This window comes from Camponotus floridanus, unplaced genomic scaffold, assembly GCF_003227725.1.
Source record: "Camponotus floridanus strain SB8 unplaced genomic scaffold, Cflo_v7.5 scaffold99, whole genome shotgun sequence".
Taxonomy (NCBI): domain Eukaryota; kingdom Metazoa; phylum Arthropoda; class Insecta; order Hymenoptera; family Formicidae; genus Camponotus; species Camponotus floridanus.
The window spans coordinates 835,710-854,276 of NW_020229870.1; the positions used below are offsets into that span (position 1 = coordinate 835,710).

The 18,567-nt window shown below is 33.0% G+C and overlaps 1 protein-coding gene across 1 annotated transcript in view; it reads right to left on the bottom strand.

The window, feature by feature from the left end:
• Window positions 1-2,282: 2,282 nt before the first annotated feature.
• LOC105249968 (single Ig IL-1-related receptor) overlaps window positions 2,283-18,567 on the bottom strand; it is a 137,985-nt gene continuing 121,700 nt past the window's right edge. Inside the window, exons 4-7 of the mRNA XM_025415145.1 lie at window positions 16,197-16,330; window positions 14,768-14,932; window positions 10,131-10,268; window positions 2,283-5,459 (exon numbers count right to left, since the gene is read on the bottom strand). Coding sequence (XP_025270930.1) covers window positions 4,987-5,459; window positions 10,131-10,268; window positions 14,768-14,932; window positions 16,197-16,330 — 910 coding nt within the window. The 3' untranslated portion in view covers window positions 2,283-4,986. The remainder of the gene's footprint in view (window positions 5,460-10,130; window positions 10,269-14,767; window positions 14,933-16,196; window positions 16,331-18,567) is intronic.

The following is an 18,567-nucleotide window of genomic DNA, read 5'->3' on the forward strand; positions in this document are numbered from 1 at the left end:
ATCATTAATATTTATTATATGTGTAGATAGATGCATTGTACTTCCTTTTTTTTTAAGTGGAAACACGAATCACACTATCTTATACAAGTGCCTATTACGTAATCATTGTAAACGAAATATAGATACAAATTATATTATTTATGTAATTAATCTGTTATATATGTACGTTTTTCTGTAGTATCCTCTTCTTTTAAATTATAAAATTACACTCTCGCCTTTATGACGATTGCTATAAAATAACTTATATTCAAACATGTTGTCGATCTAGAGAAACGAGAAAACGCTATCAATCATATTATTACAAACATTAATTATATTCTCTTTAGACGACAGTGATAATTAAAATGACGTATAATTAAATTGTTGAAGACAAAATATAATATGCTTATGTTATCTTCTTTTACAAGAAGATGCGCACAAACTTGTGTTGATATTGGATCTTATAAATTCAGGTCAGATCTTAGGTCTTATAAATTCTTTGCTTATCTTACGAGAAAGATGAATTTATATCAAGTGAATCATAAATTAGAATCATATTTTAAAAATTTAACATCCAAGGATCAATATATAAAAGAAAAAAATTCAAGAAAACAATATTCTTGATTAGGTTGGTAAAGTACATGCAATTCTGAAGACGTTTGAAATGTTTTTTTATTATTTATCAAAATACATGAATTCATTTATTTAAAAAGATGGTCGAATCACTGAACGAGAAAACGAAAGAATCAATAAATAAGATTACATGAGAATTAATTATATATACTTATCTCGAGAAACACTAATTATTTTCGATAATTAAAATTAATCAACGAAATAGCGAAATGACACGCACTGTCTAAATCTAAATGGAAAATAAAATAAGTATAATAAAATGTAAATTATACAACTCTTAAAAAAATTGCGCTTATAGGATTATTCCCTAGATAGGATCTAGATATACACGGCATATACAAAGAAATATTCTTATGTCATCAAACATATGCGCCGCTATAAACAGTTAGAACATTTTACACGTGTAAACGGCTTTTTTTATTACTCACGCCGTCAAACAATCGACCAGTCATAATCAGACGCACGCTAGATAAATATTTATCTAGAATTATACACGTACGATCCCAACTTGTCTGTCGTCTCTTATCGATTAAACTATCTATAGTTCAAAAAAGGAGAGAGAGAACGTACGCAAATCGCGCTACTTCTAAGAATTCTAGAGAGACTTTATTGTCAAATACAAAGATTAATTGAATTAAATAAGTAAATCATTAAATAATTCATCTTATCGATAGCGACGAACAATGCAACGATAAGATCAATAAGAAAAATTAAAAAAAAGACAAATAAACGGCTCATTTGTGAAAGGGACACTTTTGCTGTTTTGTCACATTTGAATTCTATAAAAATCTTATCAAAAATTAATAAATTTATTTAATCCCATTTTATTATTCATCTTGCTCATCATATGAGATAACATTTGAAAAATTAAGAAAATACTTAGGGAAGATGTTGATAAAATTTTACGAAAAAAACGCAAGTCTCTAATTATATATGCAGTGAAATTAAAAAATAAGGCTCTGCTTTTTAATGATGTAACTTTTGGAAAGTTAAATCACGTTTTCCTATTTTCGAAAAAATAATTCCAAGTCCCTTTACAAGATGCAACCGTTTAAATGTAAAATTCTACACCTATATACTCTGCTTACCCGGCTCGCGATTATCCTTTGCAAGAATCCTTGCTGGCATCCTCGGCGAGACGAGTACACTAGTGTGTCGTAATACTGACAGTAAAGAGAATAATTGCTATCAACGTTAAAAATTAACCTTGCCCCTACTGTCTGCCCCTCTCCCTCCTCTCCTCCTCACTTCCTCTTATCTTTCTTCTCGCCTAAGTTACAATTATGAATCACGGTTACAATTATAATTAACTTATCTTCTATTTTATTTTTATTGTTTTCGCGATGTTTTTGTCATTTCTCGTAGTATACAACCTACGCAAACATTCCAGATTTCATACGCTGGGCCCCGATTCAATTCCCTGGAATAGACAATCGCTGATATATCTCTGATTAAAAAAATGTGATTAATAAAATTGTTTTTCGATTAAATTAAATTATATAATGTTTAAATTTATAAATAAACAATACAATAAAATATTTTAATAATAATAAATTTATATAATCGCGATTTTTACATAAATTAATAAATATGTATATAAATTAATTTGTAAAATTCCAAACATGTAATTTGAATCAAAAAAAATTCAGAAAAATATCTATAACATACTTTCTAGAAAATCCAGGAAACTGAAAATATTATTTCGGGGAGAATGTGATAATGATTAGCAAGCAACGATTACTGACATCGATTGTGCGCTCAGAGATGTCCAGGAATATCCGGTATAGAATATATCTTGTACGTCTATATATGTATATATGTATACACATATATATGTATATATATATAAAACAGTATAAAACGCTTATATATTAACGTCCCGAGGCAGTTGACGTATATTATATCGAACGATAATGCGAAATTATACCGTTATCGCTCGCGATAAATCAGCTTTTAGAGAAAATATCGCACAAATGTGACGCATCGGAGTGCAATTCCGCGTGATTATATAAATTTTTTTAACCACAGTTCGAATACACATTTAGCTAAATTTGCACGATGAAATAAGTGAATATACACATATAAAACAATTTACATCTTATATATTTAGATAAATTAATTTCCAAATTTTAACACAAAAACATTTAAGTACCTAAACAAATCTTTTCTTCCTTAAATCTCGAAACAAGAATTTAAAACCTTATTCACTAATTGAAGAATTGGTTGATTAAAATGTACGCAAATTTGTACATATAAATAAAACGCGGCTAGCTAAATAAATATAGATTTCCAATATATACAAAGAAGAGTGGTGATAAGCTTAAAAATAATAAAAATGATAGGACGCCAGTGATAACGGAACGCAGGTAATAAAATTCTCATCACGCGCGCGAGAAGGAAGACTGCGCATTTCTCATCTTTCCGTTCTTTTCGTCCATCAAACAATCGGAATGTTAGGATAGTCGAATCGATTCGTCGATTGTGTAAAGCAAATTCGTTTTTTCAAAAATTCGCGCAAAAAAAGTCGGATTTTTAAATTACTTATACGTGAAATTTTTTGACAATTACGTATTTTTTATGAGAATATAGCGATATTATTCAAAAAAAATTTCTAAAAAATCCAAGGTTTAATAACCTCGGACGATTAGATAGTAATGTGCATCCAGATATCGACGTTCTCTCTCGCCAGAGTACACAATTAAAGGGACAAAGAGATGATCGAAAAATGTGAAAATCTACTTATTTCAGTAATTCCATTGCTCCGATTTTTTTATCTTTATTGTCGATAACGTAATCGACAGATAGGTCTGCTATAAAAGAATTAAATGAAAAAAGCGAATAAAAGGAAGAGAAATTTTTGATGATTTAATTTCTTTTAACATTATTTCACCTTCAATGCTATCTAATACGGGTCTACTGAGAGAAATGCGGATTTCTGATATAAACTATTTTTACGATAATACAAATACTACTGTAAAGCAATTTTACGCGCCTATTACAGTTACTTATTTTATTTATTTATTTTTTTGATACTTTTAAAATTTGTTCCCAACACAGAATTCTAATTAATTGGTAGAAGTATAATCATCTTCTCATCTTATAATACAAATTTCCAAAAACCGTAATAATAAAAATCACAATCCAACAAAGAAACAAAATGACTTATAATTAATTGAATAAATTCATTTTTAATAACAACAGCAGGACATTTCGCTACAGAATCTTTTTCCTCTCTCTTGCTTTCGGAATGTTTTTACAATTTTCACACTATATTAAAAATTCAGTAATTGTCCGACAATAAAAAATGTGCAGAAATCACTCCACGTTTTTAATGTTCTCGAACTTATCGCGAATACAAATTCACACTTCGCATCGTCGATTCACACTGTCAGGCGATGCATTCGAGAACAGTTGCACCTCGCCAAGATGCATAAATATCCGTTTAGGCGTTTCCCTTTACGTAACTGCGCTCCATACCTACCAACTATAGGGTGTCTAAAAGGAATCGAGCAGATTCGTGTAAACTACGAAAATGATAGGATAAAAAATCACGTCTAAGATATCCAGAGATTCTAACGCGATTCTCGTTATCTTAAAATTGATTTTTTTCGACTAAAAATTGTAAAATCTAAATGTTGGGGAGCGTAAAATTTCAAACTGTAAATTCAGAAGAATCAAAGTTCTAAAAATTTATGTGGTAAAATTTCTGCTTGATTCGTTTTTTATGATGCGTGCAGCTGTTTTCTTTTATGCGGCAACGTACATACGCGACATAAAATCGAATTTGCTTTCCAATCATACACGACACGATAAGAAACGCAATTGTAACATAGTAATATAAAGCTACAATGTGGCTTTTCCACGTTTCTCGCGCGTTAATTCGAACCACCGAACTCAAAAAAGATTGTTCATTTTAATCTTAAACAAAAAAATTTTTTTATTAAATATTCAATGACACAAAACATTATTCTCGCATTCTTGACACATACAATTTATCGACCAAAATCAAAGGAATCGCGCGATTTTTTCAAAAATCGATATCACGGACAAAAATAGTCCTTTCATAGGATTTCAAGAAGGAGTAAAAGTTCTAAAAGAGATGAAAAACTCGAGTAAAATTTGTATCATCGAAATCGACATCGCACAATTTTTTCATCAAATCAAAGACAAAAGGTCCTTCCCGCGAGATCATCCTCGAATCAGAATGAGTGAATTTTTGAACAATAATAATCTTGAGAATCTCTGTTCGTGCGAGATCCGAATCAAGATCAAGGTCCTCTCGATGCCGCGACCTTCACGAAAATCGAATACTGAGTGATTTCGCTCGCGAGGATCGCTTAGAACGAACGGACATGAGCCAAAGAGCCAAAGATTCTAAACAAGGACCTCCAGACTCTCGCGCGAGCGAGCCTTTTGCTGTCCGCACTTGCCATTAGCCTGCACTATCATGGCAACCGATTGGCAACCGGTCTCAGACGCCATCGGTCGCATCGCCGGCATCGCCAACCTGAGCTTGTACCAGAATTTACGACCGCCGCTGCCAAAAGAAGCGGTCCCGTTGCCGTTGCTGCCATTGTTGCCGCCGTCCTGCCAGCACAAGATCGTCAATCGATCAAACGAGATCACGTCGACGTCGGGATGATCGCGTCGCGATCGCTTCGCAATCGTCGTCGTCGTGCTCGGCAGGCTCTTCAGCGAGATGACAATCGTCTTCATCGGCAACGATGACAGCTGCTTCAATGCCGCGCCAACGCTCGCGTCTGTCCAGATGTTGCCTAGGGATGCTGGGCTAAGCACGACAATGATTCGCCGGGCCGTGTTGGCGTGCGGGCCGATCTCCAAGCTCCCTAATAGTAATATGTCATATTTTTATATCAAATACAAATTATAATTTTTTATTATAATTTATTTAAATTTATAATTTATTTTCTTAAATCAGAAATTTGATTTCTAAAGAGATGTTTTTTAAAGAGAAAAAAAATCTTAAATTAGAGAAATTTTTCTTTTTAATTTGGGGAATTCTTGCGCGCTGATTTTCCAAATTAAAAAATGTGTCAATTAATTTCAGGATGATAATATGTCATATAATATAATAATAATATGTCATATTTTTATATCAAATAAAAATTATTATTTATTTTTATTATAATTTATTTTCTTAAATAAGAAATTTGTTTTTTAAAGAGATGTTTTTTAAAGAGAAAAGAATCTTAAATTAGAGAAATTTTTCTCTTTAATTTGGAAACTCTTGCGCGTTGATTTTCCAAACTGAAAAATGTGTCAATTATTTTCAGGATAATGAGATGGACTTTCTCAAAAATCCAGAATGAAACATATTCGTTGTTACAATCATTATGGGAGTGTACGAAAAAGAGAGAGAAATGTGCGAACAAACCTCGAATTTTCATCAGAAATGTCGCTTATGTATATGTCAGAATGTTTTTTTTTTTTTTGTGAAACGTATATTCGAGGTCCGATTACAGAGTCAACTCTCCGGTAGAGTGCTGAATTTTGCACGTACGCTCCCCTTTTTCGAGGCACTCTGGAAATATTGTCCACTGGCAAAGCGGACGGCTGTGGATTTCACGGACGATAAAGTGAAAGCAAACCGACGTTATGGTGCGAGCAATAAAAAGCTGACTACCCCTCCCTCCGCCTACTCTGGTAATGTATGAGTTTTACCTCGCGCCACCGTGTATATCCCAGCCTTGATGCAGGCAAGCTCAGCAAAAACTGATCGACCGAATAGATGCTGGCGTTACGCTCCGTTGTTTCCAGAGAAAACTTCGTTAACTTAGAATGGAACAGTGATCTACAATGTGCTGAATGTCTATGTATGTGTGTGTACATGTACGTGTATGAAAATGTGACGGAGTTTGATTAAAATCACTATTAAATCAGAGACTGTCGAGAAAATAGTGGCCCTTCGAATAGTATTCCGATAGATAGCTATCGAGGATGGCTCGACTCGGAAAATGTATCCTTCTATAAGATTCAGGAAGAAACGTTTTATGACAAAGAGACTTTGATTTGGCATCGTATGAATAATTTATCGCCGAGATAATTACAATAATTTTCTCTTTCACGGAAAAATATCTTGAATTTCTATTCTTATTAAGAGAAAAATTGAAACATGTTTACTTTTCAATAATTCCTTTTCTTAAACTAGTAAAATACGACTCTGACTTTATAAAATTATTTGCGATTTTTCATCGATGCGAACAAAATAATTTGCAAATCATGATTTTAATTAGACTGGGAAACTAATTAATAATCTGAAAAAAATATATGGGACTTGATAGAAATTTCATTCAATTAACGTGTCTTGTTAAAAATTTATTCGAGGTTTAAATAATATATATCAAACATTCATATACATACAATGTATTCGAAATTTTGATTAAGTTGAAATTTCCGAATCAACGGAGATCTCCCGTAAGTGTCGGGATTAATGAATCGCGTTAAAATCGATTGGCTCATCATTGTCATTCGCGGGCAACTTTGATGGGTCCATGAGGTCGGGAGAAAATTTACGACTCTCCTGCGGATACGCAAGATCTCCAGCATCGCTTTGACAGCGAACTTTGTTCACATTGACTATTAAACGACCGCAACCCACCGCTGCGAAGTTTGCAGTTCCGTTAAATCTCGAGTTCCTTTCGCTCGCGCCAGCCTCCCCCGGAGCGACTCTGCGGCCATCACGCGCAGACCGGATGCAAAGTCTCATAAGCCGTGTAATCGGGATATATAGAGTAATTAGCCGACGGAGTATACCATGTGCCAAAGGTACACGCGATCAAAGATACGAGTTGCCTCGAACACAGGCTACATAATGCCCGCATCGTGCACTTTAACGGAAGACGGATAAAATACGCTCCACTTCGCCCTGCAATCGGCTTAGAATAGTAAGATAGCTGCTCGGCTAATTAGCTCGTTCAATGTTGTTGTGTCCGGGAGCAAAGTACGGAATCTGACAAATGTACGAGACGGGCGTAATGCATCTTACACATTTGGCGTGATCAGTTTAGCAGGAAATAATAAGCCGAGCAATTAGAGAGAAGTATAGATATAATCATTTTTAAGATAATAAGGCAATTTAAACGATATATATTTAGGATTTAATCGATATATAATGTATGACACATCCTACACTTCATAAACTTTGCTCTCTCTTTCTCTCTTTCTCTTTTAAAGCAGGTTGTTATTTTAATTATATTCGTGTTATATATTTTATCACTTTTATTATCGGTAAAATACTCTCTTCAAAATTAATAAAATTCACCTCAATATTCTTCAGCTTCTGAATATTTAATATGGAAGATAATTTCCTTTCTCATATCTCTGTTATACTAATTATTTCATTACTAATATACATATTATTTTTATTATTATCAATTTTACTGTTAACAAAAATGAAATATAGAGAAAGTTTACAAGAGAAAGTTTAAAGTCTTCGTCATTTCTCTTCGGCTAGTTTCTCCTTTTTTTTCTATGCTCATTTAAAATCGATTAACAATAATTTCTAATAATTTCTAAAGATTTTTTTGAAATATTGAACGGATCCATGCAAACAATAATCATTAATGTTTCTTGTTAATAGTAGCACGATCTATATTTGTAATCTTTCACGCAATTAAAGATATTCTACTACATTTTTCCTTACTAGCAGAAGAACTATCTAATTATCGCAATATTTTATTATTCACCAGTTATATACATGTGTATAAAATTTTCTTATCATATCCTTCGCGATCGTTCTTACGTTTCTCCTCTCTATTTACATGGTCCACCGCACTCTCACCTATCTCTCGGTAACTTCTCGGTCCGAAAATGGCGCGGTGGTATATATCGAGGTCTCCGTGCACCTAATTCGATATCGCGGCTGCCGCGGAGACAAACGAGACACTCCACGAGGCCAAGAGAGCGGCGAACTTTCTAATTCAATTTGCCAAGTTGCCAAGTCGCCGTGATTCCCACGATTCCCGCTGAAGGATCCCCATTACTTCCGGTTATATCGCGGTCCGCGAAGACTACTCCCGCGTGTTTCTGTCGTGGATAACGATCCCACGACTTCAGGATCGGCGGTTCCTTCCGTGACACCCGCCCGGTTGTAAATTTTCCCCGTGATGATATAAATTGCCCCGACAAATGCCTACCTCCGCGACGTGAAATGGATCACGCTCGACCGTCGCGTGAGCAGCGAAAAAGAAGAAAAGGAAACGAAAAAAAACGAAGGAATTGCCCCACATTGTTAGCCACGTTGCGGCAATTTTGGTGCTGCAATTGGATTGGTAAAGAGCGATGGAACAAAAGAACGAGTCCGCTCCGATATTTTGTCCGCTGACTAGTTTTCTATGGTTTCTACGCGAAATTCGATCAGACTGAAAGAGCCTTTGTAATTCTTAGGACATCCACGTAATTACATATTTTCACGTTTCCATTTGAGAGAGATAGATTTCGACTGAAATTTACGTTTCATATATGTCAATATTAAAGTAGCAAAAATATTTAAAAAAATTATGTTAAAATGATCAATCTAATTTCGATATATTTCTGAATTGGATTTTAATAATATTTTGCATTTTTTAATTTTACATTACACTTCTATTCCAACTATTTGCATATCTCGATTCGACGCGGTCTTAATTTGCTTTAATCCGATTTGATAAATAAGAAATTCAATTCTCGCGCATCGCTTCGCACATCACGTTTGATCTTCGGCCTAATTTGCATCCGCGCTCTCAATTAAACCGTCCGGGAAGCGCGGGCGTCCTTATTACGCGCCTCTAATTCCTAGTTTATCTCGAAACCGCGATCGATCTCTGTGTATTCTCCGCAAAGCTAATTCAATTCAACGCTATCACACCACAATTCAAGGGGGGGGGAGAGAGGGAGAGAAGTGGCTTTTATTTGGTGCTAATTCATAAGCTGCACCCCGTAAAATTGTTTATCGATCCGTGTCGTCATCGCCGAATGGACTATGTAACAGTAATTCGTGGCCCACATTCGCCACTATATTCGTGCTACTGAATATTTACCTTCCCTCCCTCACCCCCCGTCCTCTGCGGCGCTTATACTTGCCGCATCGCCGCGGGACGCACCGCAAAATAAACTCCATAGGGAGTCTATCGAGCGTAAGTCGTTTCTCTTTTTTCTCTCCATTCTCTGTCTTTTCTTTGTTTTTAAAGGAGAAGAGTCTCGTTCCTTACGTAACGCGATAAGAATCTCCTGCAGAATTGTACATAATGGGTGTCATAGATGGAATACATCTCTGATAGCTTCGCTGCCTGTTCGCAGAGAATCTGATTCAGAAAAGCGAACAAACGAATAAATAAATAAGACAATTAAAAAATTTTTTTCAAAAGTGTTGAGGATGTTACTGAAGAGAAGATTGAAGGAAGATTTTTAAAGAAAGCTGGTAATCTTCTTCGAGATGAGACTCTGATATTACGTCTGCTACTGCGACTACGTAATTATTCGAAGGAGGTCGTCGCTAATTAACGGGAAGGTTTACTCACAATTGTGATTCTGGTGAGACAGCTCCAGCGCCGTGCACTTGTATCGATGCCTAGACTCCAGGGTGGGTATCAAGATACCGATCACCAGGTTGGAGTCCTTCTCGTGATAACACACCAGTGCGTCGCATTCCTTCCCGTCTGCAACATACAATCATACGTGTTCATCTCTTCCCTTGCACCTAGATCACAAATCTAGTAGATGTTTAATCTTTAGATGGTCTAAAGAAATGGGCTCTTTTTCAAGATTTTGCGATATATATTTCTTTGTAAGGATTCTTCTTTAGAATTTTTAGAAAAAAAAAATTTTAATCTCTCGTTTTTCTAATAATTTATAATGAAAACATTTTTCTGTTATTCCAGTTTTTTCAAGTTTTCCTTCCTTCTTTAAAAAAAAGATTTATATTCAAAGATATAAAACAATTTTAAGGAATTTTTATAAAACTCTTAAAAATTATATATATTAAACGAAATAATTTAAAAGGAAAAACACAGATCAACTTGATTCAAAGACAGATCACGTGACTTTTCAGCACGATAAAGGAATGTGATCGCGCATTTCGTGTAATATTCTAGGGATATTCGCGCCCCTTTATGAATATAAAGCAGAAATTTGGCGTCTCTCCGCGAGCCATTCGATCGTGAGAGTGAGTTTAAATGGGACGAGGGGGTAAATGGGGGCGAATGTAATAATTCGCGCATTATCGCTTCCGTTTACTCGAAATTTATACTCGCGTAGTCAGAGCCGCGTGTAACCGTTCACTCGAGAAATAGATTAAATCGTTATCGCCTGCACACTATTATACGCATAAAACGTCCGATAGAGGTAAATAATGTGTTCCATAATGGCGCTTATATGACGCAACCGGCGGTTAAGGAAATCGGTTATGATGCGCTTTTACCTTTTATCATAATCCCGATGATATTTACGGATCGTTTATGGAAAGCTTAAAGATTTAAAAAGGAGAAAAATTGAAAGAATAATATCCGCGAAGATTAAAGTCATAATTGATTCAGAGGTCGCTTAAATAATTAAAAAATATTGCTTGATAGCTTGCTTTGTATTAAAGTAGGATACAGAATGTATATTAAAATTTTCCCCTATTTTGAAATTAGATATTTTATTACTAATTTATTACTAAATAAAAGTAGAGTTGTATCTTTTTTGAAAAATGTAATTTATAAAATGCAGTGTAAAAATAATAATTTATAAAATACACAAAGATACTTAAAAAGCAAATTTTTTTTCTTAATTTAGTTTTTTTATCATTTATATTGTTCTGCTGACGTAATATTGCGTTATTAATTTAATGATATTTATAATGGCGTTTATATGACGCAATCGGCGGTTAAGGAAATTGGTTACGATGCGCTTTTATCTTTTATCATAATCCCGATGATATTTACGGATCGTTTATGGAAAGCTTAAAGATTTAAAAAGGAGAAAAATTGAAGGAATAATATCCGCGAAGATTAAAGTCATAATTGATTCCGAGTCGTTTAAATAATTAAAAAATACTGCTTGATAGCTTGCTTTGTATTAAAGTAGAATATAGAATGTATATTAAAATCTTCCCATATTTATATATTCTGAAATTAAATATTTTATTACTAATTTATTACTAAATAAAAGTAGAGTATCTTTTTTGAAAAATGTAATTCATAAAATATGGTCTAAAAATAATAATTTATAAAATGCACAAAAAATACTTAAAAAACAAATTTTTTCTCAATTTGATGTTTTTAATATTTATGTTATGTTGTTGATGTAATATTTAATTATTAATTTAATGAGACTTATACTAGCATATTTTTTACAAATAAATTTTTAAAAAAATGTTTGAAAATTTATGAAAAATACTACATCTCTGTAGTTTATTTTATAACATAAAAATTAACTTGAGCAACACATAATTTAAAGCAAAAGGAATATTTTCGCCCTTTCCTGTCCAGGAGTATTTCAAATTATTTAAGACAAAAAAAATTCGTAATTATATGAACAAAAAATTTTTTTATAATTATATATGCGTTTCCCATATTCGATATTAAAACAAAACGATTTATCAGGCGAGTATGCGTTGTTTTCAATCATAAATTCCCGAAAATTTCTAAATTCTAAAATCCATTCGAAAAAATTTTGAGCGACAAAAACGTGACTTTGTTGCGCTCAATTTCTCACGAGCGGATGAATCTTCCATGACATCGCCGCCTTGTACGGGGATGACGAGTGAAAAAGAGAGAAAATTACGGCGATTATCGATAAATTCTCGGAACGCGCGGCACGGGACGCTACTTCGTCATTAGCGATCGTTGCGGTGAAGTCAGTTTTCTCCGTCGTCGGCGAGATCCTCGGTGACATAAGCGACGTATCATTTCTGTGTCGACCTAGCGTGGTGCAGCCGGCCGGATAATGATATCTCGTTGCATGGTTAATGCCACAAATTGCGGCTTCGCATAATTAGGACCCGACACGACGCCGCAATTCGACGAGACACGAGAATCGAAAAGAGACATCGGGAAAATGACTTGAGAAGATTTAGGCTGTCATTTAGAGACCTTTATGTTCTCTGAAACTTATTTAGACTTCTAGAAAGCAGAAAATTCTAGGAAAGATATGAGAGAATCTTGTACGATTCAAAACCCAATCATTTCTCAAAATTATAGATAGGTAAATTTTTTTAAGAATGAGAGAAGTGATTCTTTGGACGTAATATATTTGGAATTTTAATTTTCTAAAAAACAAAATTTAAAAAAAAACTAATTCTAAAAATTTCTTGAAAAAAAGCAAAACTTGAAAATTAAATGCTTAAACATTAAATGCGTAATTAAATATCGATAATATATAATCTTTAATTAATTTAATTAATAAGTATCAAATTATTAAGCATAATAGGGACAGTTTTATAATGAGTTATATTATTAAATCGTTCATATTAGAGCACATTTGAAATATTGAAGCACCAGGAAACGACACGGAAAGAGAGAAAGAAAGAAAGGGAGCGAGAAGCCCGCATAAAATCCTTTGAAAGTTCCTGCCCTTGGCGGAATTAGCGTTACTTAAGTAAATTGCGAGAGAGTAGGAAGAATTAAAGTGCGATCAGTGGTGAGCAAAAAAAAATAAAGAAAGGAAGAAAAAAAAAAGACATGGCTCATTAAGCTTCAACTAAATCGAGGCTCCTATTTATGCGAGCTCTTCCTATAAGAGAGAATGTCCCGCAGAAATAAAAAGAAATAAACATTGTACTTGTCTTTTGTATCTTGCAAAAATATTTCTTCTTTTCCTTGCTTTTAGAAAGATTGAAATTCAGTAAAAATCTTCTTATAAAATCTTTTAAATTTTTACTTTCATAGAATTCTTTTTTCAATTTTAGGCTATATTTTTAAGAAATTAACTCTTGTGATTTTTTTTAAATTGAAATAAATAAATAGATAAAATATTGTTCTTAATTGTCATGAGAAGAGATTAAAAAACTAAAGTTTAATTTTTAATCTTTTTTCATTCTTTTCTTTAAAATACATTATATATTTTTATGAATTATTATGAATTAATTGTTATTCTCCCACAATTTTATAAAAGATAATATATAAATTTTAAACAGTTAGATCTTTTCTCTACAAAATTAATCTTCTAAATTTCCCGTTCAAGATAAGCAATCTTATAAAAAAAAATCATCTCTTTCAATTTGCAATATATAAGACTTCCTAAACGATGCAATTGAAAAAGGAGAAAAAAGGACTTTGCGAAGGATATTAAAACGCAAATGTCCGTGAAAGGATTCTCGTGGGGCTTGGTTCGCTATCAGCATTATTTAAACAAATCGAGAGAACAACGAAGCGGGACAAAACGGGAGGTAGGAACGACGGGAAAAGGAAGCCGGAAGGATTAAAGCGGCGATTGGCGGCATAAGGGAAAAAGGAAAAAAAAGGATCAAGGAACAGCCACTTTAATTTCCATACCGGAGTCTCGCGGTACTTCTCACGGTAATTAAGAGTCGCAATTAAGTGGGCGAAAAAGCGTCGCTGATAATTATCCGGCAGCGCCCCAAATTTGTTGCCGCGAAAAAAGACAGACCGGTAAACGAGAAGCAAACGAAGTCGAAGCGAGGATCTTTAAAATCTCCTTAGAATCTCCTCGGGATTAGGGAGCGAAATCCTCGCGAGCCAAGTGCGACTTCGGATTTTATGTCCGACCGTATTTCCGTCTTTAGACAATGAGATCCCCACTGTTTAAGGATCTTTGAATTAGAAAAGTTTGGGGAGGCAAGGATACAGTGTTACATCTACAAAATTAAACCCCAATCCATAGAGATTCCTGGCACATTTTTCCAATTCTAAGATTTTGAATTTGTACGAATCTCTTTCTATTATATTTCGTAAAAGCGTATTTTTATTTTTAAATTAAGAAATTCTTGCGTTTTAGAATTTTCTTAAATATTTTAAAGGAAAAAATTTAGGAAAGAGATTACGTCTTGATCCTACCAAATTGAATGCTAGTTCTTGGCTTTCTTTAAAATCTTTAAAAATCCTTTCAAAATTCCAAAATCCAAGGATTTTAGGATTTTCTTAATTCGCAGATTTCTTAATAGAATTTCTGTTTTCGAGTGATGTGGATCGTGCGAAGAAATTATTTACGAACTCACCGTTTTCTTCGAGGCGACCAAACTTGTCTTTGTAGAGTAATGCGAGTGGCAGCCAGCAACGCGCATAAAATGCACCAGCTGATAGTAATAGGACGAGGACGAGGACTGCCAACAGAAGAGACTTCCGCCAGGATCCGTTTGGAAGGCTTAACGCGAATTGCGGTTCTGCAAATTGAAAACAAGAAATTCGAAATACAAAAGAAAGTTAAAGCATAATACAAATAGAGAAAAATATTCAATTGGAAAATTTGACAAGCAATTATCATCTTATTCTATGATTACTTGATAGAAACAATGAATCTTGAGAGTTAAAATTTTCGATTAATAAATATATAAATAATTTTCGAAAATACGATTAATTAATTATATACATATATACACATATATTCCCATTATATATCAAAATAAATTGATTAAAATTTTTTCAAGATTTTAGAAATGTTTATCTTTACATAAAATAGCATAAAGTTCTAATAGAAACAATGTTTTAATATTAAAATATTTTATGTTTTAACAGGAAATTTTAATAAAAAGTTTCGCACAAAATTAAAACACACATTTTTTAAATGCATTGATATTAGAAAACAACAATAGGACAATAGGACAATAGGATAAACGTCCATGATGTTTAATTTGGTAATAAATTAAATTTGAGGTTCATTTAAAAACGAAAATGTATTGCTGCGTAATGTGTTGTATTAATTTAATATGCGACTAGTTTGTCATAATAATTAAATTCAGATAAAATAAATTTCAGTGTTGATATGCGGTTTGACAGGCAGATACATTTTGCGACCGTTTCCAATTTTAGTTATTAAAATGAATTCAATGCTAAATTCTTTTTACGCGAAAATGCATCGAAATTTAGCGAACACATTTTGTATCAAACCGTAATAAACTGTAATAGCCTGGTTATAATGACAAACAAGATTATTTTGTCATCATATTTCAGATTTATTTGAAATAAAAATTTTGAAAATCGCACTCACAGAAGTAAATATTAAATTTAAAGAAATATAATAAATTAATAAATTGATAAAGAATTAGACTCTGTTATGTATTAAACAACACGATACACGAGAGAAGAGCTATAAAGAGCCACGCGGTAATGCGTAAAATTTTATTAAAGATTAATTATTCGCGAAAATTAGAACGTGCACAAGGCATATGCATATATTTTACTTGGTATATTTACCAAGATATAGATTCTCATTTTTGAAAAATATATTATACAAACATTATATGGATATTAAATTTTTAAAATTTTAATGATATTTTAGAATAGCATTGTTCAATTAATATCTAATTTAAAGAAGTTTGATTTTTAAAATTATTTTGTTTACTGAAACTAATAGCATTATGTATTATAATGGAAAATATTTTTCAATAATGAAAGAAAAATTAAAAGTTTCGAAATATTTTTACTAACCTTGTCGGTATAGATGAGCAGGCAACGTAATCTCCTCGTCGACACCATTGCTGACTTCGCATTTGTACTCGCCATAATCCTCGAGAGTAACGTCCTCGATCTCCAAATAAGAGCCGACTATCTTATCGTTCTCTCTGCAAACACAGAAATGCGCATAAAAATTATTTAAACTACCTCTAAAAGAAACAGGCTAAAGCTTTCTAAAATTCAATTCAGAAAAAAGGACATTTAAATATAAGTAATTTTTTATTTTTTGAGATATCAAGAAAATTTTGGTTTAATGAATATTTAGCTTAATGTATTATTAAATAAGTAAATACTGATTAATTTTTTTTTCTTTAATCATAGATTTAAGAAATTAGAGGTTTGCAACGTTGAAGACTTGCGTATCTAAAAAGATTATTATATCAAAATTTCAATTTTTAATTATTTTTAATTATTTTTAATCTTCTACTGTATCTCATAAAAATCTTTGTCAACATTTGATTGCCAAAATATTTATCAGTCGTTAAATTTTCAATAAAAATAGTTTAAGAATTTTTCCAAGTATCTCTCATAAATCTTATGTCATCAATCTACATTTAGAAAAAGTTACGTGTCCATTCTATTCCTTGACATAAATTTAATAAAAAATTTTATCACGGACATTCGCCATAAATGAATGCTGTTCCCTGAGCTATCTAAAACTTTTTAAATCTCGAATTACACCTCGCGCACAGACATTACAATGCGAAAAAAATGCTGCCTTACTGCGCTTTTTTTCAGGCACGTTTTACAATCTAGAATACATTGAGGAGCACGTATGTGTTTTTTGCACCGCCGTAATCGTTTTTTTCTTTTCTTTTTTTCTTGGTAGCTGTCGACCGAATGGTTGTCTCTCTTCTATCCAAATTTTCCTTTCTCTTTAAAAAAAAAAAAGAAAAAAAATCCGTGTTTTATTTTGCAGTGCGGCGAGCCATGCGAAAGAGTCGAGCGAGTCCGTGCGTCCTGTTACACAATCATTTAACGCATGGAACGTTTCGCCATGCTAATTTAATTACGAGTGGCCGGGCGACTTACCCGTGCAATTAATTCCCACCGCATAATTTCATTCATTCGGCCCTTTCGCTCGTACGTTCCCTTCGCCTTCGGTTGTAGCGCAACAAAAGCACACGTGGAAATGCGGATGCAAACAAATAAATTTGGCGTTTCGTACCCAACGAATATATATATATATATATATATAGAGAGAGAGAGAAAGAGAGATAGAGAGATAGTGCGTCCAATTAAAGTTCGATGGAATAAGCTAAAACCAATGAAAAATTAAAATAAATTAAAGTATTATTTAATTGAATAATTATTAGATGATTTTGCGAAATCTAATTATAAAAAGATGTAATGACATAAGGGTTGAGTTATCATAATAAAAGTACATTTCAAATTCGCAAAAGCAATCAAATAAGAAAGAAGACAAGGAACCAAAGACGCAGGTGCGTGATGGTAATAATATATTATGATAGAAACTTTGTAAAATCATTTATATCTTACATACAATAAGAAGCGCAGACATATATGTTTAAAATGTATTGTCGACGATCCTGTTCTGAGGCCTATCATTTGAACCTTTATTTTTACATTTTTATATTTTTACAATTTATACTTTTTCAATCCAATTCAATTGATAAAATTCACAAAATGTAAAAATTTCGTTCGATAATTAAATTTCGCCAAATTATTTTATCTCTTGCATAAACATCTGCGATGTTTCAGGTTACGGTAAATTTATGGAAATGTAGAAAGTTGGAGAATTCGTATAACATTACTCTACGATTTTAAAGTCAGATATGATATTACGGAAGTACAATTCATGGTATAATCTACACATTTAGAAAGATTTACACATTAACGCGAACAAAATGGATCGATGTATAAATTCTCCGCGGTTTTAAACAATATTATAACTTTGAGAAGATGATACATTCCTTCCGGTATGTCAAGATAATTTCATCAATTCATTTCTATCATTTTCTCGCAAAATATTAAATTTTCAAAAAATTTTAAATTATTAAATTTTTAATTGCTTTTTCAAAATTCACGTAAAAATTCCGCGATATTGTGGGAAGATTCAGGGAGACGAATATCTGGTGAATTCATCTGTGTGTGTCGTTCTGATTAAAATTCGATTTGCCACGATTTATCCGATCTAAAGGGTGGAATCGAGCGAGAATTTGGCAGCTTTTCATCCCCGCGTCGCCGACCCGATTTCGGGCGCTGTTTGTCGTTCGCTGCCCACTATTTAGCGGATCGGAGCACGCCCGAGCGTGACGTTTATGTGCTCGCGATGACATTTATGAGAATCGTGCAGTTTGTACATCGCCGTACCGTCTCGCTT